At 42.8% G+C, this 27,988-nt stretch overlaps 2 protein-coding genes across 3 annotated transcripts in view; one reads left to right on the top strand and one right to left on the bottom strand.

Moving 5' to 3' along the window:
- The window catches only part of LOC126353920 (GTP-binding protein Di-Ras1), a 1,474,116-nt gene that overhangs the window by 284,086 nt on the left and 1,162,042 nt on the right, over positions 1 to 27,988 (top strand). The window lies entirely within an intron of this gene.
- Positions 110 to 14,017, bottom strand: LOC126353921 (keratin, type II cytoskeletal 2 epidermal-like). 2 transcript variants are annotated; one of them, XM_050003162.1, is made up of 3 exons: positions 13,983 to 14,017; positions 3,055 to 3,469; positions 110 to 360 (listed from the first exon to the last, which is right to left on the bottom strand). In XM_050003162.1, the coding sequence occupies exons 1-3, from the start codon at positions 13,992 to 13,994 to the stop codon at positions 314 to 316; spliced, it is 474 nt and encodes a 157-aa protein (XP_049859119.1). In that variant the 5' UTR covers positions 13,995 to 14,017; the 3' UTR covers positions 110 to 313. The 2 variants fall into 2 exon arrangements, with proteins under 2 accessions (XP_049859119.1, XP_049859120.1); XM_050003163.1 differs by having other exon boundaries at positions 3,055 to 3,466.

Genomic DNA, 27,988 nt, shown 5'->3' with positions numbered 1-27,988 from the left:
AGAATTTGTCATAAAATGAATGGGTGAGGCTTTATGTTTCTGAAGGTTGATTCTGAATCATTATTTTTTTTCTCAGTGAACATCGTCTTCAAAAATAAAGTTAGCAATATAGATGTAAAAGAACTTTATTTCAAAGTAATGTGAATAATACATGGTATCTCTTTCATTGATGTTAAAGAAAATGCTGTAACAATTTCATACGTTGTCCATTCTTCGCAGACCGAAGTCTGAGTATATTCTGTGAAAGTTGGGAATCCACATCTTAGCGGTGTTAAAGTCCTTTGGTGTAGGGACGTGGGTTTTGATCAAGGTCTCAGAAGTTCCTGAACTGATTGAAACCAGGGAATCCTTGAGGGAAACCTGAAAAAGAAAAGCGAATAAATATAATATTCCCCTTCTACCGTAAGGCACTTAAACAGTGTTACTGGCATCTTTTAAGCTGTTAGGTACATGTCTAGAAGCACATTTAAAAATATCTGCTACTGTCAAATGAAAGCTTCAGTTATCACCTTTTGTTTGTATAGCATTGCAGAATTTTTGGTGCTCAGAACCTATAGATTCACCGCATCATCCAATTAACATGTCATGAATGAAAATTAATTACCAAAGGGACCCAACGTTTGTATGTAACGACAGCAATGTACGTTATGAATTATCAGAACTCAGAAATCTAAATTTACATGAAAACAGAATCAGTAATAAACTGTTCTCATTGTGCTTAAGTCACAGTTTTCTGCCCGGAAACCAATTTTTAGCTTTTGGAAAACAATCACACTGCGAACTAGAGAAGACATTGATTACTGAGGTTATAAATTTTAGCGTATGTGCCGACGAATCGAGTATGTCACTAGACCACGAGCTGGGACTGTTACTAGAAGGAGTATAGAGAAAAATCTAAGGACAGGCAGCACGTTTCGTGAAAGGTTCATTTAATAACCACGAAAGCGTCTCGGAGATTTTCAGTCAACTCCAGTGGCAAACGCTGCAACAGAGGCTTTCTGTATCACATCCTGGTTTTCTGTTAAAGTTCCACTTACGTACATTCCTAGAATGATCAGTCACTGTATTACTTCGACCTACATATACCTTGCGAACAGACCATCAAAATAAAATTAGAGATTCGAGCCCAAACGGAGGCTTACCAGAAATCGTTCTTCCAGCGAACCATACGCGATCGGAACAGGAAGACGGGAAAGTGATAATGCTACAGAACATACCTTCTGCAAAACATCGTAAAGTGGCTTGCGGACTGCAGATGTACATGTGTACAGCTGAGTGTTCATTACTGTGCGATACAGAACAGTACCTTTTTCTTTACAGCGAGAGAACTGAATAAGAAAAAGGCAATCGCCGAGTCAATGAAAATGTGAATAGTGTGCTTCTGCATGTACGCTGAGTAGACTTCAGATTGTCATCATGAGCTTTTCATGAACTCAAGACATAATGAATCTAGTATCAAATGGTTTAATTTCATGATCCCTTTTCATCATAGTATTTTTTCATTGAATTAGTGGTATTTTGGAACGCAGTAGTGCACTGAGATGAGACATGTCACATAGGCACATGGTTGTGCAAGTTATCACAACTATATGTGTACTTCGAGAATAAGTTGTCCGATGTGAGGTGGCAGTTGACGCTAAATAACGAAAAGTGTGAGGTGATCCACATGAGTTCCAAAAAAAACCGTTGGAATTCGATTACTCGATAAATAGTACAATTCTCAAGGCTGTCAATTCAACTAAGTACCTGGGTGTTAAAATTACGAACAACTTCAGTTGGAAAGACCACATAGATAATATTGTGGGGAAGGCGAGCCAAAGGTTGCGTTTCATTGGCAGCACACTTAGAAGATGTAACAAGTCCAATAAAGAGACAGATTACACTACAATCGTTCGTCGTCTGTTAGAATACTGCTGCGCGGTGTGGGATCCTTACCAGGTGGGATTGACGGAGGACATCGAGCGGGTGCAACAAAGGGCAGCTAGTTTTGTATGATCACGTAATAGGGGAGAGATTGTGGCAGATATGATACGCGAATTGGGATGGAAGTCATTAAAGCAAAAACGTTGTTCGTCGCGGCGAGATCTATTTACGAAATTTCAGTCACCAACTTTCTATTCCGAATCCGAAAATATTTTGTTGGGCCCAACCTACATAAGTAGGAATGATCATCAAAATAGAATAAGAGAAATGAGAGCTCGAACAGAAAGGTTTAGGTGTTCGTTTTTCCCGCGCGCTGTTCGGGAGTGGAATGGTAGAGAGGTATTATGATTGTGGCTCGATGAACCCTCTGCCAAGCACTTAAATGTGAATTGAAGAGTAATCATGTAGATGTAGATGTAGATGCGGAGTCAAGAGGACAGCATACAACACCTCATAAGTGTTGAGGAACCAATGAACATTCCATAAAATCGTCAAACGATCTGGAAATTTACTAACACGATAACATGATGATGAAAACAATGAAGGATGTGTGAGAGGCACAGAAGGCGTCAGCGCTCGTATCAGACTCAATAGGATCGCCAGTGAAGCGAATTGTTTTAGGTGGCAGTTATAACTGTTCAACTGTTCAGCTGTGTGTGAATTCCTTAGGGACCAAACTGCTGAGGTCATCGCTCCTTAGACTTACATACTGCTTAATCTAACTTAAAATTATGCTAAGATCAACACACACACGCATGCCGCCGAGCGAGGTGGCACAGTGGTTAGCACACTCGACTCGCATTCGGGAGGACGTCGGTTCAATCCCGCGTACGGCCATTCTGATTTAGGTTTTCCGTGATTTCCCTAAATCGCTCCAGGCAAATGCCGGGGTGATTTCTTTGAAAGGGCATGGCCGGCTTTCTTCCTCATCCTTACCTAATCCGATGAGACCGATGACCTCGCAGTTTGGTCTCTTCCCCCCACACAACCCAACACCCATGCCCGAGGGAGGACTCGAATCTCCGGCGGGAGGGGCCGCGCAGTCCGTGACACGGTGTCTCAGACCGCGCGGCCACTCCGCGCGGCTCAGTTCCAGTACAACGCTTTGCTTCGGAGTCGACTTGGACTCACCTTGTCCGAAGGCGCCTCCCGGTCCGGCTGCCGCCCCAGGCCTGAAGCCGGCGAATCCCCCAGGAAAGCCCTGTCCCTGTCCGAGCCCGAGGGCTCCGCCGGCCGCAGGTCCACCCCCAAAGCCACCGAAGCCCGGCGCTCCGCCGAATGGAGAGCCGAACGGCGAGCCGGCACCGAAGCCGGCAGCCTGGCTGAACGGCGAGCCCACGCCGAAGCCCTGCTGGGCGGCGGGGAAGCGCGGCTGGAAGGCAGCCGGCGGCGCCTGCGAGAAGCCCCCAGGAGTCGGGAGCTGCCTTTGCTGCTGCTGCTGCTGCTGCTGCTGCTGCAGCTGCTGCTGCTGCTGCGGGGGAGCCGAAGAGCCCTGCTGCGCCGCCACCATGCCCAGCAGTGTCATCGCCATCACCACCAAAACCTGCTGGCGACAAAAAAGAATGGGCGCTGTGTAGAATTAACTGGACGCTCCTGTGTATGCCACAACTACACGCTCCAGTCACACTAATGTGACCACCGCCTGTGGTCGATATCAACGTGAAATAATCAATCACAAATATCAAGTGGCAGCACCAACACTCGATGGTATATAAAGCGTGCTGGTAAGACGCCAAAACCAGTGCAGTCGTTGTTATAATGCAGAAACAGAGCAATTTACATGAAGTTCAAATGGTTCAAATGGCTCTGAGCACTATGGAACTTAACATCTGAGGTCATCAGTCCCCTAGTACTTAGAACTATTTAAACCTAACTAACCTAAGGACATCACACACATCCATGCCCGAGACAGGATTCGAGCCTGCGACCGTAGCAGTCGCGCGGCTCCGGACTGAAGCGTCTAGAACCGTTCGGCCACTGTGGCCGGCTGACCATAAGTCCAGAAGGGCCAAGGACGGAAGAAGTTTGCAAACTGTGCACATGACACCATGGATACAGTACACCGATCACGGCGAAGTGGCGCTATATAACACCGTCGTCGATGTCAAGCTGTGGTGAAATGCGAGACATAGATGAGAAAAGTTAATGACGGCTGCGGAAGTGTGTACAGGTGAATAGACGTGCAACTGTTGAGCAACTGATCCCTCAGATGAACCAATGGGCTACCAGAATTGTCTCCTCCACGACCATTCACAGAATGTAGCTGCGCATGAGCCTCCGCAGAATGCACCTGTTACGTTTACCCATGCTGACTTCTCGTCACTGCCGACGAAGGCAGGAATCTGCACGCCGGTACCGCATTGAACGTCCATTGAATAGTGATCGGTGGCCTTTTTACATGAACCACGTTTTATGCTTCATCGTACAGATTGCCGTAAGCGTGATCCGCGTGAAACACCTGAACGCAAATACCCTTCAACAATCCTCGGAAGTGTCCAACCCGAAGGAGGGAGTGTTGTGGTCCGGAGAATGTTTCCTTTCTGGGTGATCTTAGCATTCTGAGAGCCACAATTCATAGACACAAGTACGCATCTATCCTTAGAACTACACTCCTGGAAATGGAAAAAAGCACACATTGACACCGGTGTGTCAGACCCACCATACTTGCTCCGGTCACTGCGAGAGGGCTGTACAAGCAATGATCACACACACGGCACAGCGGACACACCAGGAACCGCGTTGTTGGCCGTCGAATGGCGCTAGCTGCGCAGCATTTGTGCACCGCCGCCGTCAGTGTCAGCCAGTTTGCCGTGGCATACGGAGCTCCATCGCAGTCTTTAACACTGGTAGCATGCCGCGACAGCGTGGACGTGAACCGTATGTGCAGTTGACGGACTTTGAGCGAGGGCGTATAGTGGGCATGCGGGAGGCCGGGTGGACGTACCGCCGAATTGCTCAACACGTGGGGCGTGATGTCTCCACAGTACATCGATGTTGTCGCCAGTGGTCGGCGGAAGGTGCACGTGCCCGTCGACCTGGGACCGGACCGCAGCGACGCACGGATGAACGCCAACACCGTAGGATCCTACGCAGTGCCGTAGGGGACCGCACCGCCACTTCCCAGCAAATTACGGACACTGTTGCTCCTGGGGTATCGGCGAGGACCATTCGCAACCGTCTCCATGAAGCTGGGCTACGGTCCCGCACACCGTTAGGCCGTCTTCCGCTCAGGCCCCAACATCGTGCAGCCCGCATCCAGTGGTGTCGCGACAGGCGTGAATGGAGGGACGAATGGAGACGTGTCGTCTTCAGCGATGAGAGTCGCTTCTGCCTTGGTGCCAATGATGGTCGTATGCGTGTTCGGCGCCGTGTAGGTGAGCGCCACAATCAGGACTGCATACGACCGAGGCACACAGGGCCAACTCCCGGCATCATGGTGTGGAGAGCGATCTCCTACACTGGCCGTACACCTCTGGTGATCGTCGAGGGGACACTGAATAGTGCACGGTACATCCAAACCGTCATCGAACCCATCGTTCTACCATTCCTAGACCGGCAAGGGAACTTGCTGTTCCAACAGGACAATGGACGTCCGCGTGTATCCCGTTCCACCCAACGTGCTCTAGAAGGTGTAAGTCAACTACCCTGGCCAGCAAGATCTCCGGATCTGTCCCCCATTGAGCATGTTTGGGACTGGATGAAGCATCGTCTCACGCGGTCTGCACATCCAGCACGAACGCTGGACCAACTGAGGCGCCAGGTGGAAATGGCATGGCAAGCCGTTCCACAGGACTACATCCAGCATCTCTACGATCGTCTCCTCGGAAGAATAGCAGCCTGCATTGCTGCGAAAGGTGGATATACACTGTACTAGTGCCGACATTGTGCATGCTCTGTTGCCTGTGTCTATGTGCCTGTGGTTCTGTCAGTGTGATCATGTGATGTATCTCACGCCAGGAATGTGTCAATAAAGTTTCCCCTTCCTGGGACAATGAATTCACGGTGTTCTTATTTGAATTTCCAGGAGTGTATATCCAGCCATACATGCAGTTTGCTTTCCTCTGCACGATGGCATCTACCAGATCGACAATGCGACGTGTCACGCTCCTCGCAGAGTACGTGCCTGGTTCGAAGAGCACCAGGATGAATTTATCGTACTCTCGTGGCCATCAAAGTTCTCGTATTTGAACCTAGTCGACAATCTGTGGGACCATCTCGGTCGGGCTTTTCGAGCCATGGATCAACAGAGAAATCCAGTGCAACTGGCGACAGGAGTGGAGTTGGCATGGCCCCACATCCCTGTCGGTATCGTCCAGAACCTCATCTGCTCTCTTTCTGCACATCTTACAATGGTCTGTGCTGCTAAAGTTGGTTATTCAGGGTATCCGCAGGTGGGTGCATTGTGACTGGACAGTGTAGATTCCTATATTCAGACCAAGCCAGCTTTCACAGCTTGTAGATTATGGACCAGTGTTGTATCTTAACTAATCAAACATTATTTAAGATAAAGCATCCTGCAGTAGACAACAGTATAAGAACAAATTAGATGGACCATAAGGAAGTTTCCATTTGTGCTTTATCTGGACTCTGCGCTCCTCGTGCTAGTGAGTACTCCCTACAAGGTGTTTGACAGTAACAGCTTTACGAACAAAGTTCACAGTTGGCATAAAAAATAGAAATATCGCACGTGAAGAACGATTACACAACTTTTACTTCTCGTGAAACGTGATCAAGATGCCAGAGGACTGTTGCTACTTCTAGTACGATATGTCTCTACGTGGGCGCAGAATTATTGTTTTGCGTAGATCCTCTGTAGCCTGAAACCAACTATATTATGTTGTTTGAACATGAAGCTGCGCAGTGATTAAGTGAACTGGTGGAGTGCTTTTGAATAATGAAATATTTATTTATGAAATACTAGTGATAATAATAGAATGGACTGCGTGAAGGCATTACTCTTCCACGAAGTCTGCCACATTGGCGCAATTTTATATGGTACTCTTACGCTGGATTACTGTTGTACTAGAACTTCCTGTTATCATAAATGCTAGTAAAAATCACCATATCTTTAACGATTTTTCTTATCTTTTACATTAGTCAGCCTTGGGGACACAGAATGATCGAGATTATTTCTTTCCATTATGGAAATCTTATTTCTTTTTATCAGACTCCTGGCTGTGGCTGTCAATCTCCAACTGTACGCTAATAAATGTCTGAATTGCAGTCCTTGGGCTCTGTATCATGTATGGATATTCTAGTGGACAACAGCCATGCATGCATCTGAAAATAGCTTCACAGTTGAAAGTGTACGTTAATGTCAAAAACATGGACCATTTCGCTTTATCTAGCGACAGACAGCGTGGTAAAATGTTATCACCCGGACTGAATGACATTTGCGGGCCCTGTTGCATCAAAACTAACAGAGAAACGTTACTCGTGTAGCAACTCGGTTATTTTCGAAATGCAATGGGACGAAACGATTCGTTAGTGGTGAGTGCAGTCGGGCTCACTAGAACGCACCCCGCCCTCCCCCCTGCAGCTGCTTACGTTGCTACCGGATGACGTCTAGAAAAACAGAACACGGTTTCACTGCGTAGCAGCGTTCCGACAGCGTTCCGAGCGGAAATAAAAAGATCTCAGGAAGCTGTCCCGTCCAGAAGGCGTAATTAATTCAGAGGGGCCACAGGTGCGCTAGTGGGTGTGCACCGCCGGGGCTGGTGGAAAATAACGCCTGAATTACGGAATTCATGGAGGGGAAGTAAACGGGTAGCAGATGTCTGGAAAAGAGAGCGACACCTGCAGAGAAGGTGGAAAGGCTGGATGGAGTGGGGGGTCGTTCGCTGTTTGGCTATCTGTGAAAGCTGTGGCACCGCTACTGACTCTCTGTGAAAAAATATGAAGAATTGGAAAGATGTTGGTTTTGAATACAAGTAAAATATCAGGATTGCGATACAGTCGAGATAATATTAGCTTTGCATCAGATTTCTGGAAGTTGTACAAAGAGCAGTTGCTGTTAACGTTTTTTGTGGGCAAACAAAAAGAAATACATTCTAGGCACCAGAAAAAGTCTTGTGAAGCAACAGTTCTACTAAACATTACTTGGGAGTAGATTATGTTATTATATAAATTCGATAGTTCAACACGCTGCCTGATTGACAGTTAATAACTAAGATATCATCATGAGGAGTGCGTTCATGAATCTGGCTCGATGGATTTTTAACTGCTAGAAATCAGTATGTTGTGTTGGACGAAAAAACGGTAGTAACATTACACGCTCTGCGCTAAATCCTAATACGGCAGCTCATGATCTTAATATACATACACAAGGTGGTTAGTAACAATCTGAAAAATTTATAAGGATGTTGCAGGATAGGCTGTGTTGAGAAATAACTTTAATTAACAAATTGGATACGTTGAGCCCTTTGCAATTTAATTAGAATTTAAGTTAGCCAATCAGGTCGTTCCGCGAGCAAATACAGACACTCCCCCCAATCATGTCCTTCGTTTGTTTTCTCGAATCGAACATATGTAGCTTTTGATCGCCGTGTTCAAATTTATCACGTCCGAAAAAGTCACATTATAATTAGTGAGAAACAGACAAAGTGGTAATTCGCGGACCTACAGCTGTCTGTGTATTGCGGCATTTTAGCACGTCCAAGTTGTTGAATTTGGGCGCAACGACTAAATTAACTAACGTCTATGCTAATTAAATCGGAAACGGCGCAACGTTTGGATAATTTGTTAACAGTTACTTTTCAGCACGACCTGCCCTGGAACCCCCTCGCCAGCTTATCAGACTGTTTCTGACCATCCAATATAATTAGTAGGTAAGTGTATGTGGCGTTGCGTGCACGAAATTATCGTCAATGATTGATTGCAATGGAATGTAGATCGTTTTGGACACTATTTTCTCTTACTGCACTGAATAGCCGATTTCTGTAAACTAATAGAAATTTAAGACAGTGTCGATAAAAACGAGAAAGAACAAAAAGTTCTGATTGCAGCGTTGTTAATATAAAACTTGAGGTTGTCAGACTATTTAAATTCGTAGAGGTTATACTGTGAAATTGTATAAAATAGAACAAAGTCTTCAAATCGACTGTAAACAGGGAGTATGAAATACTAATGTCAAAGTGTAAGGAATGTATTTCGAGGGAAACCATACGCAAGTCTTCAGTATGATCTACTCTAAAAAAACTGCTTTGTTGTCCAAATCTAATTATTTTGATGAAAGTAACGCAAAGAACCAGGAGTAGAGGGAAATTTTTCAGCTTCCTCCAACATCACCAGAATAAGAGCTATTCTTCCTCCACATATACATATACCGGGTGCTTCTCCTAAGAGACGTCAGGCGTATTTTCTCTGATGTTTCGACTGATATTTGCAATTTCAGTTTCGTGTTATGTAGCTGGAGACAGCGCAGACAATGCTGCTCATCCCGTGTTCCATGCGATGCCTAGTGTCGACGGAAAGCGTCGCTTCGTTGTCCGTTGCAAACAAAATCGTACATCATAATTTTACGTACCCATTCGATAGAGCGCTCTCAAATTCGTCTAGTGCGATATTCGTTTTATCTACACACATCAAAAAAGGTTTTGCATCACATCGGTTCCCATAATTCCCGAAGATAGACGTTGACTGTGGATACTGTATCACAGACACAGTCCCTTTGACTGCTGAGAGCTGTCACGAAACCCGCCCAAAAATGTAAATTACCATGCATGAGCAGCGCCTATTAGACGGAGGGGGTCCGACAGCCGATCAGTTCCAGTCATTCCACCAGGAAGGGAGGTACACGGCTTGTGTTGCCTGTAGTTCAACCATGCCTAGACGGTCAATATCGCGGTTCGATCGCGTCCACATTGTTACTTTGTGCCAGGAAGGGCTTTCAACAAGGAAAGTGTCCAGGCATCTCGGAGTGAACCAAAGCGATGTTGTTCGGACACGGAGGAGACACAATGAAACAGGAACTCTGGATGACACGCCTCGTTCGGGCCGTCCAAGGGATATTACTCCAGTGGATGACCGCTACCTACGGATTATGGCTCGGAGGAACCCTGACAGCAGCACCACCATGGTGAATAAGGCTTTTCGTGCTGCCACAGGACGTCGTGTTACGGCTCAAACTGTGCGCAATAGGCTGCATGAGGCGCAACTTCACTCCCGACGTCCATGGCGAGGTCCATATTTGCAACCACGACCACAATGCAGCGCGGTACAGATGGGCCAAATAACATGCCAAATGGACCGCTCAGGATTGGCATCACGTTCTTTTCACCGATGAGTGTCGCATATACTTTCAACCAGACAATCGTTGAAGATGTGTTTGGGGGCAACCCGGACAGGCTGAACGCCTTAGACACGCTGTCTAACCATTGCAGCAAGGTGGAGGTTCCCTGCTGTTTTGGGGTGGCATTATGTGGGGCCGACGTACGCCGCTGGTGGTCATGGAAGGCGCTGTAACGGCTGTACGGTACGTGAATGCCATCCTACGACCGATAGTGCAACCATACTGGCAGCATATTGGCGAGGCATATGTCTCCATGGACGACAATTCGCCACCCCACCGTACACATCTTGTGAATGACTTCCTTCAAGGTAACGACATCGCTCGACTAGAATGGCCTGCATGTTCTCCAGACATGAACCCTATCGAACATGCCTGGGATAGATTGAAAAAACCTGTTTATTGCCGACGTGATTCATCAACCACTCTGAGGGATATAAGCCGAATCGCCATTGAAGAATGGAACAATCTGGACCAACAGTACCTTTATGGACTTGCGGATAGTATGCCACGACGAATACAGGTATGCATCAATGCAAGATGACGTGCAGCTGGGTATTAGAGGTACCGCGCGGGATTAAATTGAAAATTTAAATTACGTATCATTCCCTAAATTTCTTTCCACCATAAATTATTAAGAGTAAGTCAGCTGCCCCTACCGATGGTGTTCTACCGAACGGTCTAAGGCGTTGCAGTCATAGGCTGTGCGGCTGTCTCGGCGGAGGTTCGTGTCCTCCCTTGGTCATGGGTGTGCGTCTTTGTCGTTAGGATAATTTAGGTTAAATAGTGTGTGAGATTAGGGACTGATGACCTTAGCAATTAAGTCCCATAAGATTTAACACACATTTGAACATTTTTGAACAGTGTACAGCAATCTGGACTACCACCTCTGTAGGTCTCGCTGTATGGTGGTACAACATACAATGTGTGTTTTCATGAGCAATGAAAAGGGCGGAAATGATGTTGATGTTGATCTCTACTCAATTTTCTTGTACAGGTTCCGGAACTCTCGGGACTGAGGTGATGATAAACTTTTTGATGTGTGTATATGGGGGACAGTAAAACACGAAAAATAACCAGTACTCCAGCAGTAACAGCACCTCCCTGGCCCGCATTGACTGTTACCGCCTTGCAGAAGCGATGGCCAGTCGCTGTGGGAATGCCATTTATTCTTCGTGTGCTGTCCGTGTTTTTTCACAGCGATAAAACAAATATCGCATTAGATTAATTTTGGAGCGCCCTGTCGAATGGACATGCAAAATTTCGATTTAAAATTAATTTTGTTTGTAACGAGAAACGAACCGACGCTTTCCGCGTACAGCGGGAGTCGCATGAAAAACGTGAGGAGCAGTACTTGTTTGCCCTGACTCCAGCTACACAATGCGAAAGTGAAATTGCAAATATCTGTCCAAACACCATATAAAATGCGTCTGACGGCTGTTACGTGATACAACCGGTATGCTCCACACACCACCATACCGTGTATGGTGGAGGGTATCTTGTACCACTACAGGTTCCCTGTTCCACTCGCAAATGGTTCAGGTATGCGCTCCTTTTACGAATTTAAAAGGACAGGGAATGGCTCATATTATTTCGAAGTGCTCTTCTCATTCACTTTGCATAGGCATTGCACGTGGATATCGGAACCCTGTCCTCTGAAACAATGGTAAGTAAAACTAATCACTCGACTAAGGAAATTGAGCAAACGCAAGATAAAATAACTTAAATATCATGCAGTTTGCTCTTCTTATTTGATTAAACTGGAGTCGCGAGGGTCATCGTAAGGTGTTTTTCGTTTATATTTCATTCTGTTCAAACTGTTACAAAACATCTTTGCAATTTTTTTTCAAGACCTGTAACAAAAGCGTATGAAAGAAATTCTGTATAAAGCAGTTGTAAATTACTCACATAGCCTCAGAAAATAAGATACGCAAATCAGTGCAAACGGGAAGAACTAAGATTTACTCACACATTCTAACTTTTTTATTTAAGTGAATCTGATGTTGTATACCATCACTGTGTTGATACCGAATAACGTCACCACTTCTGAACATTTTTCTGCAGTGTTTTGGATTTTGAAAACGTTAACTTTCTTAATTAATCTCTATCAGTAAACACGTCATCTCTAAAGCAGATATGGTTGTGAAGCTAACGGCTTTGGCAATAGTGCGCACCTCATTTGTTAGACACGCCAAGTATTTATCTGACGTGGGGCTGACTGCGTCAGTTGGTGTAGGGCAATTTGCCTTTACTTCTAATCGTTTATTCACAATTATTCGAAGGCGTCTGTCGTAAAAATGTCACTTTTTTTGTGATAAGAAGAGTGTCACAACTAGTTGTAGTTCTGACTAGATCTAAAGTTCTAGCATCGTGCTTCCAAATCACACGATCCATCACCGATGACAAAATTTTTCGGGACACACTACAGGCACATATTTCATTGGTCTTCGTTCCCGTGGCGGCTGCACAATTGAATTGCTTCCTCCCGGGAGACGTGGCCGCAGCCTACCAGAAAAGAAATATCTTTAAGCCGGCTTCGCGTAAGATGGCTCACCCATCTGAGTCCTTTCTTCACATAGTGCACGCTTCAGTAACAAGAGGCCAAACGCCTCATGGTAACAACCCATCCCCACTTATCTGCTTACGACATAACACATATGATTGTGACTGCTGCATGCAAAGGGTTCAGTTTTGTTTAATAAGAAAACATTTTCCACTTAAAGAGTGACATAATTACGAATTAGGACCTTCTGTGGGTTACGTAAGTTGTAACGGAGGGTGATAGCGAATATAAATGAAAACTTACCATTTTGGCAGCCGAAAATAACGAGCAACAGTTTGGAACCCACTTTCCTACGTCCCAACAACAAAAACTGTTCACAGTTCCTATTTTGTATCATAAAACGGCAAGGCAAACGATAAGACTGCCCTAAACGATATTTTCTGTTCCAGATGTGTGATTGAATGTTGCTGTTACTTTTGATTCACAGCGTGAATTGACAGACGCCCGGAGTTAGAAATAAAATCTTATTTGAAACTTCCTGGCAGATTAAAACTGTGTACTGGGCCGAGACTCGAACTCGGGACCTTTGCTTTTTGCTGGCAAGTGCTCTACCAACTGAGCTAACCAAGCACGAATTACGACCCGTCCTAACAGCCCGTATCTCGTCTTCTATCTTCCAAACTTCACAGAAGCTCTTCTGAAAAATCATATTTGATAGTGATGTATTAGGATGCTCAGTGTCTTTGAAATTTGTCGTTTTCACTCATTTTATTTTATTAGTTTTTTATAATCACAGAAACTGTTACAAAGAAACAAATAACGTTATAAGAATTTGTTGTGTCAGTTTCCCCTAGCCTGTACGGTCTCAAAAGACTATGGACTAAAATACTAACACAGAATTCATACATGTTCGACATTTGAAATTACTGTGCTGAAACCGGTTTGTAACTGTCTCAACCCGATAACGTACTTGGAGATGATAATGAAAAACGATAAATCAATCACTGCAAACTCTACAATTTGATGTTGCAAATAAAATGAAATTTTTTGTCGCTTCTGAGATTAAAAATAAATGCAACTTCCGTTTATTAAGACATGATTATTTTATTAATGTCATGCCAGGTTAAACATATATTACGCCAAAGTTAACAGGAAAAATTGTAACAGCAATAAACCATGAAATGCTGACAAGAAGAAACTTCTAACTTATCAGTCGCCTCAAACTAAGCGTGTTTAAGACTGAGTGAGTGCGCCGACATTTCGCCTTACCTTGCGTGCCATGACTGCTGTAAATGGAGAACCACTGTGCCTCTGCGGTAGCTGCAACACCCCTTTATACCTGCGTGGCCGGTACTTTCACAGACAACTGTTTGACAATAGGCGTGTTTCTCTTAATGATTACGGCCGGCGGTTCGGCTTTCTTCGCGCTGTCGACAGGACTCATTACGGAACGGTCTCTAAACTGAATACGGGAACTCCTAGAGTCCAAAGGAACGTTTACAATAAGTAAATCCTGTCCCATGAAATCGCTGTATTGATACCAAAACGCCATATGGGACAAATGTCACAAAGTGTAACTAAGACACTGAAATTTTATAGTTGCAATACTACTTATAGTGTTAGGAACACCACAGCACAGTATATTTTCAAGATCAAAGATAAGGCTCAATTACTACCCAACTGTGGTTTATGTAAAATTACTTGCTTCGATCTTGATAAGTTATATATTCCTTATTCAGACAGACACATAGCAACTAGACTGGATGATCATGAACGCTGCTGGAGGTTGCAGAATTTTGACTCCACAATAGCCGAGCATTTACTGATTGAAGTTCAAAGCTACCAGACACAGTCTCATGTTTTCCATTTAACAAAGCTGGAAGCCCTGAAAATCAATAATTCCTCGTTTAATGTTAACTGACAAAACACAACTCAGTGCCTCCGCTATTAAGTTTCACTTAGCCTTACATTCCTCTAATTCTTCCCACACTGGTCCATTCTGTTCCTCTATTATTCGTGTTTTTCTTTTTTCTTATTCTCTACGTACTCCATACATTCTGCTGTATTATTCTGTGTTTTTCTTCGTTACAGTAAGAGTAATTCATCATACCACTGATACGTAATTTAGCTTATTTTCTCCTGTTACAGCTGCCAAGTATGTCTTTTACTGCTTTTCTGCTTGAAATAATTCCTCTTCAAGTTGTTCTACATTGCTCCTGTCTTGTATTTATTTTGTTTAAACTGATTGAGATGTTAATCTAATTTAAATGGTTGCATAGATTAATAATTTGAACACACACTATTAATGTTCCACAATAACACTTATTTAATAGTTTATGAACCGGCTTAGGCCTTCGTCATCTTGGGTTGTTTCTACTAAATATATCGCCTATTTTGTTCAGTCCAAGTCTTTGCTCACGTTGTCCGTCTCATCTCCATCTCGTCCTCGGAAACGAGTGCGAGCGTACGCACGCACGCGCGTACGGACGCACACGCACACGCACACGCACACGCACACGCACACGCACACGCACACGCACACGCACACGCACACGCACACGCACACGCACACGCACACGCACACGCACACGCACACGCACACGCACACGCACACGCACACACACACACACACAAGCGCGCGCTCGGGCGCTCGCACACAGGTACACAACCGCGCACAGACTACATTCTCGATGTTTAGTGTTAGTATTTTTTCTGGTGTGTTCCCATTATATTTTTTATAGCACACACAAGCGCGCGCTCGGGCGCTCGCACACAGGTACACAACCGCGCACAGACTACATTCTCGATGTTTAGTGTTAGTATTTTTTCTGGTGTGTTCCCATTATATTTTTTATAGGTTAGCTTCAACACTTTGAACTGCGTCACTGCTCCACTGTCAAAGACGACATTTACTCTGTAAAGCCTTTTTCACTGATGTTGAGCAGTCATGCATCCTCTTTGACGACGATGAGTATAGTTACGTCACAGACTCATCTCTTACGAGCTCTTGAATCCTTTGTGCCGCCTATATTTTAGCACCGAGAACCTAACACGTTAACTGTGCATTCTCCTTAAAAGAATGGTAGGGCTGTACCCTATACTAGCCAGTTAAATGAAGAGTGAAAATATCAAACGTTCTAACTGCCATTTTTTCACAAAACTTTTTTTGTTTGTTCTCGGAATTGTGTTGCATGTCTTTAGACATGTACCAGTTGCCGTATCATGGAGAAATTATTCATTACTAGATGGCGCATGGCCTTTGTAGCAAATAATGCTTCCCTCTGGAGTTCAAAGTGCCACGCATCAAAGTCCTCTCCATTTAGTTGATGCACAGTCTGTGTCGTTAGCAGAGTATGTGCATGTTTTTCTCTGTATAAGTAAAACATCTTCGTAATGAAAGGAGGTAATTTGTGTTTCAGTAAAAGTAAAACGAAGTTCAAGAAAAAACTTAAACAAGGCCGTCGTTCGGAAACATTTACACAAGACCATAGAAACCGCTGAAGCTATGAACCCATTCCGCGTAATTTCAGTGAATACAACTGACTTCTTTGATTTTAAGTTGCTGCTGAAACATTGTTGTTTCAATACAGTAAGATCAAAGTGTCCCATTCACATACATCTTAAGGAGCTGGTAAACATTCTTACTTCCAAATAGAAGAATGAAAAGTGTCAAAATACTCGAGAGGAAATGCAATGTTTGATGTATCCCATACCGCACTGCATTCGATAGATACGAAGTTACAGAACAGAGACCTGCTGAATATTGCACGAAATCCACAGTAAACTTCTCATCTGATCCCAATAATGGAGTTGTTTAAAACACAGTTGTCAATACTGAGAGATTTTTTGTTGTTATTCTTTCGCAAAAAATTTAAAAGATATGAGAATTAGTTTTTGCTGACAGCAGTTTTACTACTTACAACATTACGGATGTATTTCTGTGCTTGTATTATCACAAATAAAACGTAGTACCTCAGTATTAATGTCACTTGAAACAAAAAATTTCTTATTGACACTTGGAGCCAGTCATTTCCTTGGTATGGTAGCTGTTGTAATAAATTATTTATTTTTTAACCCTTATCATTATTTTGAGCGTTATTAGGTGAGTCGCATAATTCTACGGTATCAGAATACCTTCTCATTTATTATGTAAATAAATTATGTACGAAAAGAAAAACAGTCCGTCATTATATGATCCTAATAACGAATATGAGGTTTGGCGCTTACAACGTTTGCGCTTTCCACTCTTGTAATGCACAAATATGGAATGGTTGTCTGAAAAGAGTCAGAAAATGGGATAATTTCAGTGGAATAGGTAAAATGTGGTAACATACTTATGCGCACAGTGAAAATTAGACATATCTCATTTGAAGTTCAAGCTTCTAGTAGTTAATGCCAGTTTCATAAAGCACGCTCCGTAACTGTCTGGGATATGCTCATCCTGTTTTCAATGCACTGTAGGTTGGGACTAATCAGTGAACGTTGTAGTGTTTCCCAGTGCATATCAATCAGTATGTGTCATCAGTACATTAGAGGAGTATATTGAAATCTGTGAACGTGCTCATGAATCTGCTGATATACTCTCTTACAACATTAATGGAGGCTGTACGTAAGTTACTTTAGTGATGTCACATCCTTCAATGTGAAATATAACGGTAATGTTGTTTCAGTAGTTCTCAAGAGCAGCCTCGTTTGTGTACTAGCAACTTCATATCAAACTGTCATATACAACAGAAAAAAGCACGATAGAAATTTGAACTATTTTGCTCTTGGCAGTCTTTTCCACAGCCTTCTGGTAATGGACAATTAGCCCCCTGCGCTTCAAAATTACAGAGGCTTAGGTAAGTTAAACTTCGTTTTATTTTTCTCCCTGTTTGTTCCTTTCTTCCAAAATTCAAACATTATTGGTAAGTAAATCTGAGGACAACTCCAATCAGAAGATGTCACAGGTTATTATGACATTGACGTCGACGTAAAGAAATAGTTAATGATGCTAGAAGAGGCCCACGCGTGTTGCTCTTCCCACTATGAAGTGATTAGTTTATTCACAACCGGAATAAATTAAATTAGTACATCTCTCACCACGGGAGCATAACTAAGTTCTATCCTTATTCTGACTTTATCAAGAGTGGCAAGTGCGAAACAAACAGTTTCCTGCATTACTGCAGCACTTGTTCATGATCCACAGAGAGATATTGCTCCCACAAAATACTCAGGATGCTGTTATTAACTGATCTCAATTAAGTACTGTGTTCTTCAGGAAACACCTGGAGAACCACTATGAAGTGATCGAAAGTCTCAGAGTTGTGTAAGTCCCATTTTTAATATAATTCACAATAATTAACTTGTGTATGAAACAGGCCGAACATTTTTGAAACACTCTCATGCAACTGCTAACCAACGAATATAAACATTTTACACAGGAAAGTGTAAGAAGTTATGATAAGAAGTGGGATGGCATGTTGTTACATTCGTAGTCAATCATAATGTCGCCATAATGTAGTTCCCCATTTCTATCGCTTGTCCGATGTCGTCTCTTATTTCAGCATCGCATTTCCGTCATCGACAACCTTCCTCATATACGGATTCATATGTACCCATATCTAGATCTTCGCATGCGGTTATTTCCTTTCATCATCCCCTCACTATAATTTCATCTAGCACACATATTATAAGTATCCAACGATTCTGTCTCTTTGATCGTGGTCGTTATTAGGTAAGACATTTTTACTCGTTCAGTCACTGTAAAATGTCCCCCTTCTTTACTCAGTCGGTCCACCTGCTTCTCTGTCTTTCTAGCATTTTTATCTCTACAAATGGTGGTCAAAAATGTGTCACATATTCCTATAGCAGTAATATGATCAACACTAGTAGAAAAGTTTCCATAATGATATGTCAGAAGACCAAAACCTGCTGAGATACGTGCCAATCCGCCCTCTCATTCCTATCTATTTGTTACTTATAAGTTTGCGCAATAGGGTGCGTGTGGTTACAACGCATCCCGGCACATCTTTCACCCTTCTTCGCAGTGAATCAAGCTCTTTTTCTAATACTCCTTGCTCCATTCGGATTGCGTCACATTCATTTTCCACAAGCTCCTGTAACGTCTGCACATTGTCGATGGTTTGAGCGTACATCAATGCCTTTAAATGTTCCAGAACCCTAAATCCAACGGATTCAGGTCCGATGAACTGGTAGGCCATTGTACCAGACCACCTTGACCAATCCATCTCCGATAGAATATTGAATTAAGGTACTGTCGTACAGTCCTTAGAGAAAGGGACGGTGCTTCGTTATGCAGAAATTAGACTTGCTGTATTTCTGCAAGGGTGACGTTCTTCAGATATGCACCGGTGATCTGTGGGTAGCATCTTAAATTAGTAATCAAAACATCATCGGTCCCGGGTTGGAATCCAGCCATTTCTTAAATATGAAACAAAAAATCATCAGAAATGGTGGCCGAAGACTACCGGCATAGGAAGTCGCCGTCGTTCTGCCTTGTCAAAGAGGTCAGAGGAAAGGGCAGAGTTGCAGGCGACTCTCTTACCCTTGGAGAGGGAGACTGCCCCCAAAGGTGGAAGAATCAACAATAATCAATGACATGAGGATGCAGAAGGAAATGGAACCCACTGCATTAAATACAAAAGAATGTTCAAATGAGTGTGAATTCCTAAGGGACCAAACTGCTGAGATAATCGGTCCCTACACTTACACACTACTTAAACTAACGTAAACTAACTAATGCTAATAACAAAGCACACACCCATTCCCGAGGGAGGACTCAAAACTCCGGCGGGAGGGGCCGCGCAGTCAGCGACGTGGCGCCTCAAATCAAGCGGCCACCCCGCTTGTGGATCCACAGGTCTCAAAAAAGTACCAAGATGATTTTTTCACTGACAAAAGTTTTAGAACTAATCCCCGATCCGGAACTCCGGGAGGGGATTGCCAAGGGGGAGGTGACCATGAGAAAAAGATGGAATAACCAACGGGAGCTTAGCATCTTGCGACTCGGAGTCTGGAATGCTAGGGTAATATTAACAGCAGCAGAAAATGTTATAATTGGAGTAGAATTCGTTATGAATAGGAATGTAGGACAGATTGTGAGGTACTGAGAACAGTTCAACGGTAAATTAGTTCTCATCAGATTCGACAGTTAACCAGTGTCAACAAGATAGTTCAGATATAGATGCCGACGTCGCAGGGAGAAGATGAAGAGATAAAGTATATGAGGATACTGAACGGATAATTCAGTACGTAAAGAGAGACGAAAATCTAAAATCACGATGGACTAGAAAGCAGTTGCAGGGGAAGAAACAGAAAACAGGGTTACGGTAGAATACTGACAACGCGGTAGTATTGAGAAAGAAGAAAGACTAATTCAGTTCTGCAAAAAAAATTCAGATATTAATAGCGAGTACTCCGTTTAAGAATCCCAAGAAGAGGAGGTATACTTGGAAAAGACGGGGAGACGTGGAAAGATTCCAGCTGGATTACATCAGTCAAATAGAGATTCCGATATAAGATACTGAATTGTAGGGCGCACCCCGGAGCAGATGTAGATTCATCGTAATTTAATAATGATGGAGAGTAGACTGAAGTTTACGTGAATCTTACGGAAGAATCGGTGTGGAAGGAAGTGGGATACACAGGTGCTGTGGAATAATCAGACATGTTTTAAGTTCGCTAAGGCCGTGGATACCGCGGTATGGAATATCAGAATAGGCAGTTCAATTGAAGAGGAGTGGATATCTTTAAAAAGAAAATTCACAGATGTTGGACTGTCAGACTTAGGTACAAGGAACGCAAATCCAAAGAAACCTTGGGTAATAGAAGAAATACTTAAACTGATCGATGAAATAAGAAAGTACAACAACAGTCGGGAATTGAAAAAGATGCAGCAAAATAAATCACTTAGGACTGAAATAAATAGGAAGTGCAGGGCAGCTAAAGAGAAATGGATACATGAAATATGTGAAGAAATCGAAAAATAAATGATCGTCGCAAAGACTCAGCATAATGAAAAGTCAAAAGAGTCATTACAACCTTCGGTGGAATTAAAAGCAAGGATGGTAACATCAAGAATGCAACGGAAATTCCTCTGCTAACCGCAGAGGAGAAAGCAGACAGGCGGAAATACTACGTTGAAGGCCTCTATAAGGGGAAGTAATTATCTGATGACATAAGATGAAACATAAGTCGGCAGGGAAGAGACTTGAAATCAAACAAAGCATCGGAATTTCTAAACTCGTTTGGGGAAATGGTAACCAAACAACTATTGAAGCTGTTGTGTAAAATCTATGAGGCTGGCGACGTACCATCAGACTTGCGGAAAAATGTCATCCACAGTATTCTGAAGATAGCAAGGTCAGATAGTGCGAGAACTAGAGCCCAATCAGCTTAACATCTGTTGCATCCAAGCCACTGACAAGATTAATAGACAGAATAACGGAAATGAAAATTCTTTAGGAATGATAGAGGCACCAGAGAGGCAGTTCAGACTTTGCACTTGATAACGAAAACATACGCTCTAAAGATTTGTCGACGTACAAAGCGCGATCTACAATGTGAAACGGTGCACGATGTTCTAAGTTCTGAGAAAAATAAAAGGAAGCCATAGGGAGAGACTTGTGCTATACAATATGTAGAAGAGCCAAGAGGGAACAATAAGAGTGGAAGATAAAGAACAAAGTGCTCAGTTTAAAAAGGATGTGAGACAGGGGCATAGTTTTCACCCGTACTGTTCAACCTATACATCGAAGATGCAATGACGGAAATAAAAAAAATGTTCAAGAACGTGATAATATTCAGGGTGAAAGGATATCGATGACAAGATTCGCTGACTACTTCACTGTCCTTAGTGGCAGTGAAGAAGTACGAAACATATTGAATAGAATGAACAATTTAATCAGAACAGAATAGGGGCTGAGAGTAAGTGACAGAAAGACAAAAGTAGTGCGAAGTAGCAGAAATGAGAATAGCGAGACATTTAACATAAAAATTGCTGGTCACAAGGTAGACGAAGTTGAGGAAATCTGCTAGCTTGGAAGCAAAATGCCCCATGACGATCGAAGCAAGGAGGACATAGAAAGCAGACTAGTACAGGCAAATGGGACATTCTTGGGTAAGAGAAGTCTATTTATGTGTAACATAGGACTTAATTTGAGGAAGGAATTTCTGAAAATGTACTTCTGGACCAAAGCATTGTAAGTCAGTGGAAGATGCACCTTGTGTATACCGGAAAAGAAGAGAACTGTATCATTTGAGATGTGGTGCTATAGAAAATTGTTGAAAACCAGGTGAAGTGACAAGAAATGAGGTGGTTCTCTTCAGAGTCGGAAAAGCACGAAACGTATGGAAAACACTGACAAGAAGTGCCAGGATGGTAGCAAATGTGTTAATGCACCAGGGATTAACCTCAATGGGTAGCAGAGGAGGCTGTAGAAAGTAAAAACTGTATGGGAAGACAGAAACTGGAATACATCCAGCAAACAACTGAGGACGTAGGGTACAAATGCTCCTCTGAGATGAAGAGGTTGACACAGGAGACGAATTCGTGGAGGGTCGCACCAACCCAGTCAGAATACTGAAGTGCTGGTAACCCATCGCGCAAAAATCAGCGTTCCAAGGCACCTGTTAATCTGTTCCGTAAAGTATATCACCCGACCCTATGTGTCAGTCACCCAGAATTCCTGCCGCTAGTTCGATACCGGAGCGATCCGAGTGCCTCACCTCTATGATTTCTCAAGGATTTGCATCTGCCCAGATGTGCTTATTGTTGTCAATTTGCTGTGTCATCTCTTGTGGCGCCCTACGTCGACACATTACTTGTCGAAAGTAAAACGGCCCGTTTCTGAACGGGTATTGGTTTCAGGACATTTTATTATATGGATATTTCGTCTAGTTTGGAATAATACTGCCTCCTGTATGTTATACTTTATAAGAAAAACACACTATTTACTACGATTAAGAGAGAAATTTGTCCACGACTTCAGGAAACTGCTGCCAGAGTGTAACACTACGCCTTCTAGTTTTCTCGCTTGCTGAGCTTATCATTACCCTAGATTACTTTCTTTTTTGTGCACAGTATAGATTTCAGATAACACAAGTTCCTTTCCATTACTCCCTCTTCTCTTCCTGTTCATCTCTGGCAACTGCTGATGGGTCATAAGCAAGCAGTATCTTGGTGGTTCTCTGTACATGACAAAAACCTCTCAATTCGAGATAGTCTATTCTCCTCACTGCTTTTTCAATACATACAGGAACAATACTGCTCCACCTTCCTTACCTTTCGTGATTTTGGCACCTTGGCCTCCTTTGCATAAAAAAAATGAGTGCTCAGTCAATCTGTGAAGTTCACAGCTTAAGATAAGAATACGTTTTATTACGTCCCGTAATATAAAAACTCTCGTCTAATGTATGAATTCCATTTACAGTTACTTGTTTTTCCTAAATCCACCCTAGATTGTTAACCACAACAATAAAATTGGTTCTCCAGTACCCCTAGTTATCCTCGTATAAAACTTCTCAGTTCCTAATTAATTTTGTCTTGTGTTACTAATAAAATACTATTCTATTGACGGGGCATGCGACAGTAGAGTGAAAATAAAGTAATTTTCACATGTATTTGCTCTTGTTTTCATAATAATAATAATAAGTTATTTTAGAAATCTGATGGAACTTCCCCATTTACACAAATTTTACTCTCGAACAGCACTTATAATCCTTGCTCCCTCATTTGGTCTTACACCCGTAAAAATTCCGCTATATTTCACAAATAGGAGGACATCTGTTACTTGTGTCTTCGTACGAACCTCCTTTGAAATTCAGAAATGAGTATTGACTCTCCCCTATCATCCTTTAGTACTGCGTTCGCATCCGCAAATGGCCTAGTCGCTTTCGGTCAGCTAGAAACCTTTTCCAAGTATCGTTCTCATCTTTTCCCTTATATTCTGCTTCCATTATATAATTACGTTTGTCACCTTTAATCATCGCGTTCCTCCACCTATTCACGTATGCTCGCTAAAGTGATTCATTATTAGTCCGTGTCTACGTTACCGCATTTCAGATATGTATCAATCTCACGGTGGTATGATACAGAGTTTGCAAAATGATTTCAAATAATATTCAGTCTTGTCTTGTGTCTTTTACATCAATGTACGAGTAAGATGGTGTATTAACTCTTTGTTTCTCTCTCATAATTCCTGCCTGCTGACAGATTAAGGTGCCGATAATCAGTTCACTGGAAATTAAATACAGCTGAGTTATATTCAAACATCTATGTTTAATTCAAGAGTGTTCATACTGCGCAAAGTACTCACGGAAAGTGGAACTAACCTTTATCAAATCCACGTCATTGCTCGAGCCAGTTAGGTTTTCTTCATTAACTCAATTTCTTTTCATTGAATAGGCTGAATAGTTACACGTGCTTTCGCAAACTTCAAACATTAATTACAATATAATTTTAGATAACATTATTTGGAACAGCGATCTATCAGTAAAATTATCAAAAAACTGTCCTGATCGGAATAAATGTCCGGTCGGAGTGGCCGAGCGGTTCTAGGTACTACAGTCTGGAAGCCCGAGACCGCTACGGTCGCCGGTTCGAATCCTGCCTCGGGCATGGATGTGTGTGGTGTCCTTAGGTTAGTTAGGTTTAAGTAGTTCTAAGTTCTAGGGGACTGATGACCTCAGCAGTTAAGTCCCATAGTGCTCAGAGCCATTTTTCGGAATAGATGACTGTCCGCTTAAGACCGTTTTTTACAAACTTTACTTTAATTACAATATTATTTTAGCTTCGTAACAGATGCACAATATTTCCGAATTGCATTAACTGCACGGGTCACGTCAAACGGTTCCGAGACAAACGTGAAAAGGTTCAGATGTTTAGTTCCAGCAGAAGAATAACCTGATTTCACCACGGATGAATGTTAGTACTTGTTACATGTCTAGTCAGAAACTCGTTTAAGCAGCGTACGGATGATACACGAGTTAAATTTTGCACACTTTTTTCCATAGGTTTTAATTTCAAAATATTTCCATAAGCTTTAAAATTGGGAATCTTGAGCAAAATCGCGTATGTAATTCTGTATTTTGGATCACGAGTTACTTCCTCATGTTCATCTCATAAGTATGCCACACACTGTAGGCGGTCGGTTAATTAAGTTCAAAAATTACAGCGGATACAAGTACTGAAGGAAGTCATTGGTAGTTATTTAACGATAAGACATATTTATAACAGAACTGTGAATGGAAATCTCTGTCGCTATCGTGGTTGTTGACATTCCTGTATCCTCTAAATGTAACGGAATAATCCATTAGTTCCCCTTCTCTGCGTGAAGATGGTGGAAAGCGAAAGTGACGCCAAGAAAGTAGTGACGACCAGATGTACCGTTAATGAGTGAATGGCTTGAATATCTAAAGACAACGAGGCAACACTAGGTTCGGCTCGAGATGTGAGTACAACAAAACGATTGGCAACGATATCCCTTGTTGTCCAGGGACTGGTGTAGTTGTGTATCTCAGCTGGGTGAACGTCTTATTAGTAAGGAAATCTCTTAGGATTCTCTATGCTTCAGTAAAGGATCCTTCTGTTCTTGTAGTTAGCGTAACTTTCAGCGTTAATTTATGTTTATAAAAACGCAGTGTCATCCAGTAGTGCAAATACCAAGCAAACTGTAATGGTCATCATAAGTATTTATGTGCGATACTTTCAGTTCGTATAAATAAAAAGGCAACTCTTCTGACACTGCGATACCTACCAAAGCACACTGATGTTCACTTCCTGATTTACATGGAAGTAGAGGAGATAAACTCGTTCACAAAATTCATTCCTTCCTGTCATGTTGCCAACCTCAGCTAAAATGATTTAGTTATCACTAACTATAGACAAGCACTAACTTAGCTGAGATGTCCGGAGTACACCACTGGGAGGATAATCTACGGCTGCATCGTGAAATTCCAAATTCAGATAAATGATCAAGTAAGCAAGATGCACAATTTAAATGCCAGACTACCACAAGGTTCCGGATTTGGCTACTACTTTTCAATTTATATGTTGCTAACTTACAAAAAACGAAATCAAGAACATTTACCCATGCTGATGACACAGCACTGGTGATGCAAAATAATGATTTCATAACTTCGGAAACGACTCTCAGAATTTGCGATCTCTAGACGAGTTTTTTATTGTATGGAGACTCAAGGTAAACGAAACCTAAACGGAACCTTCCACCTTCAATCCGAGTAACAGGCATGCCAGCTATAAACTGCTAATTGCATTCAGAAATCGGTTGCTGTTATATAACCCATCCCCAAAATACCTTCGCGTGACCCTGGATCTCTGCCTAACATACAGAAAGCAATTAACTGAAACAGCCTTGAAATTGAGTACCTGAAACAACGTATTAATCCGGAACAAGTCGGGCAGTTAAGGATTCGGTTCTGAAAACTACCGTTTCACTTGTGCATTCCGTTGGTGAAATTTACTGCCCAGTATTACTGAATATCACTCATACATACACACAACTAAATGTGACCATGGGAAGCATATCTGGCACAATAAAATCAACAACCACAAAATTCTGTCAAAATCGAACCACGGGATATACGACGTCAAACTGCGTTGAAAAGGGAATAGCAAAAATCTTCCAGAAATCCCGAGCTGCCACTACATGGGAATGGATGAGTAGTGCTTCATAGCCATTCCTGACTCTGAAGGTCTCATTAGAGACCTTGCATGAGTCGTTCCTGGATTCTACCTGTCTATGAGGTTGTGGACCACACTAAATCGCATACGGACCAAGCAGAGGACATGTATGGACTTGAAGCACAAATGGGGAATCACTGAAAGTGCCAAGTATGACTGCAGACACCAGCGACAAACAGTACATTACATAGTCACAGAATATCCACTACATAAATGTGATGAAACTCTGTCTAGCATACATGAGGTCTCCGAGGACGCAGACTGCTGGATGTAATCAATTGTTTTCAAACATTTGAAGAAATTACAATCTTAAATTTAGAATACCTATTTCATTTTTTCTTTTATGTGTAAATAATCCAAGTGTTATTTAAATTTATTTTTATGGATAACATCGTATTATCGACTTAATCTAAGACTTTCCTTGTCAGGAATAAATGTAATTTATTTTATCTGTACCTTACGCATGTTGTAACACTATTAACACCAGTACTGATCAACCTAAGTAACGTATCCTTGATTCCATACGAAACAAATAAAAAAATCATGTCTCTCGAAAACCATCGATGTGCAATGGTAAGCCAGGTTCCGTGCTGAGCGCAATTTGACTCAAAACGCCAGTCGGTCTAAGAAGCCATCCTTATCTATTACGGACCAATTCAAGTGGGAGAGACTCGGGCACACGCCCTATAGTCCTGATCTATTCCTGTGCGATTTTCACGCCTTCGGTAGCTTAAAAAGGGCCCTGAAATCGACGATTCCTATCGGACGAGGATGTGCAGCGGGCAGTTACGGGCTTATTCACGCAGAAGGGCACATATTTTTACCAAATGGCTATCTTCAAACCGGTGCGTTGATGGGATGATTACCACAATGCCCACTATAATCCAGCCAATGAGGTTCCATGCCGAATGTACCCGAAACCACCACAAATGGACTTGTTTGTGTACAGAGGTTAATGGAAGAAGTCGGAGCCAAGGACGCCGTGAGTTAAACCCCATATCTGTGAGCCGCTTATTAATGGTTCTTGTGGTCACTGAAACATGTTGTACGTCGTATCGATGATAATGATGAATCCAGGCCTCTGAGTGCCTCTCTAAAGATTGCTCTGTCCTCACGTTCTGTCGTCTCTCTAGGTCGAACACTTCGTTCCTGACGCTGTATTCGGCCATTTTTACGGCAGTTCATGCCGGCATCGTGGAATAGTGGCATCGCTCCTATTCAAATGTCGAGCGGTTCGCCGATTACTCCGACCGGCGTCTTTCAGCCCAATTACACGTCTTCTCCCAGTTGACGACATCTGCGTATATTGTTCACCCTCCTGTCTGCAACACATATTTACTCCTGGTTTTCGGGCCTTATGGCGGGCGACGGCTGTGGTGGTATTCCACAGCTGTCGAGGGTGTTTCCAGATACCTCTTCGTTGCTCACAGGGACCTGGAATCTCATTGAATGTTCTTCAGTGACGAATCCCGCTTCGAAGTGAGCAGCAGTTATTTTCTTTTTGCAGTTTCTTTCAAGATATTATTTTCTCATATATCCTGTTCAATTCTGCCGTAGTTTCAAAGGGAAT

The sequence above is a fragment of the Schistocerca gregaria genome, chromosome 3 (assembly GCF_023897955.1).
Source record: "Schistocerca gregaria isolate iqSchGreg1 chromosome 3, iqSchGreg1.2, whole genome shotgun sequence".
Lineage (NCBI taxonomy): Eukaryota > Metazoa > Arthropoda > Insecta > Orthoptera > Acrididae > Schistocerca > Schistocerca gregaria.
This window is presented reverse-complemented; position numbering and strand designations above follow the sequence as displayed.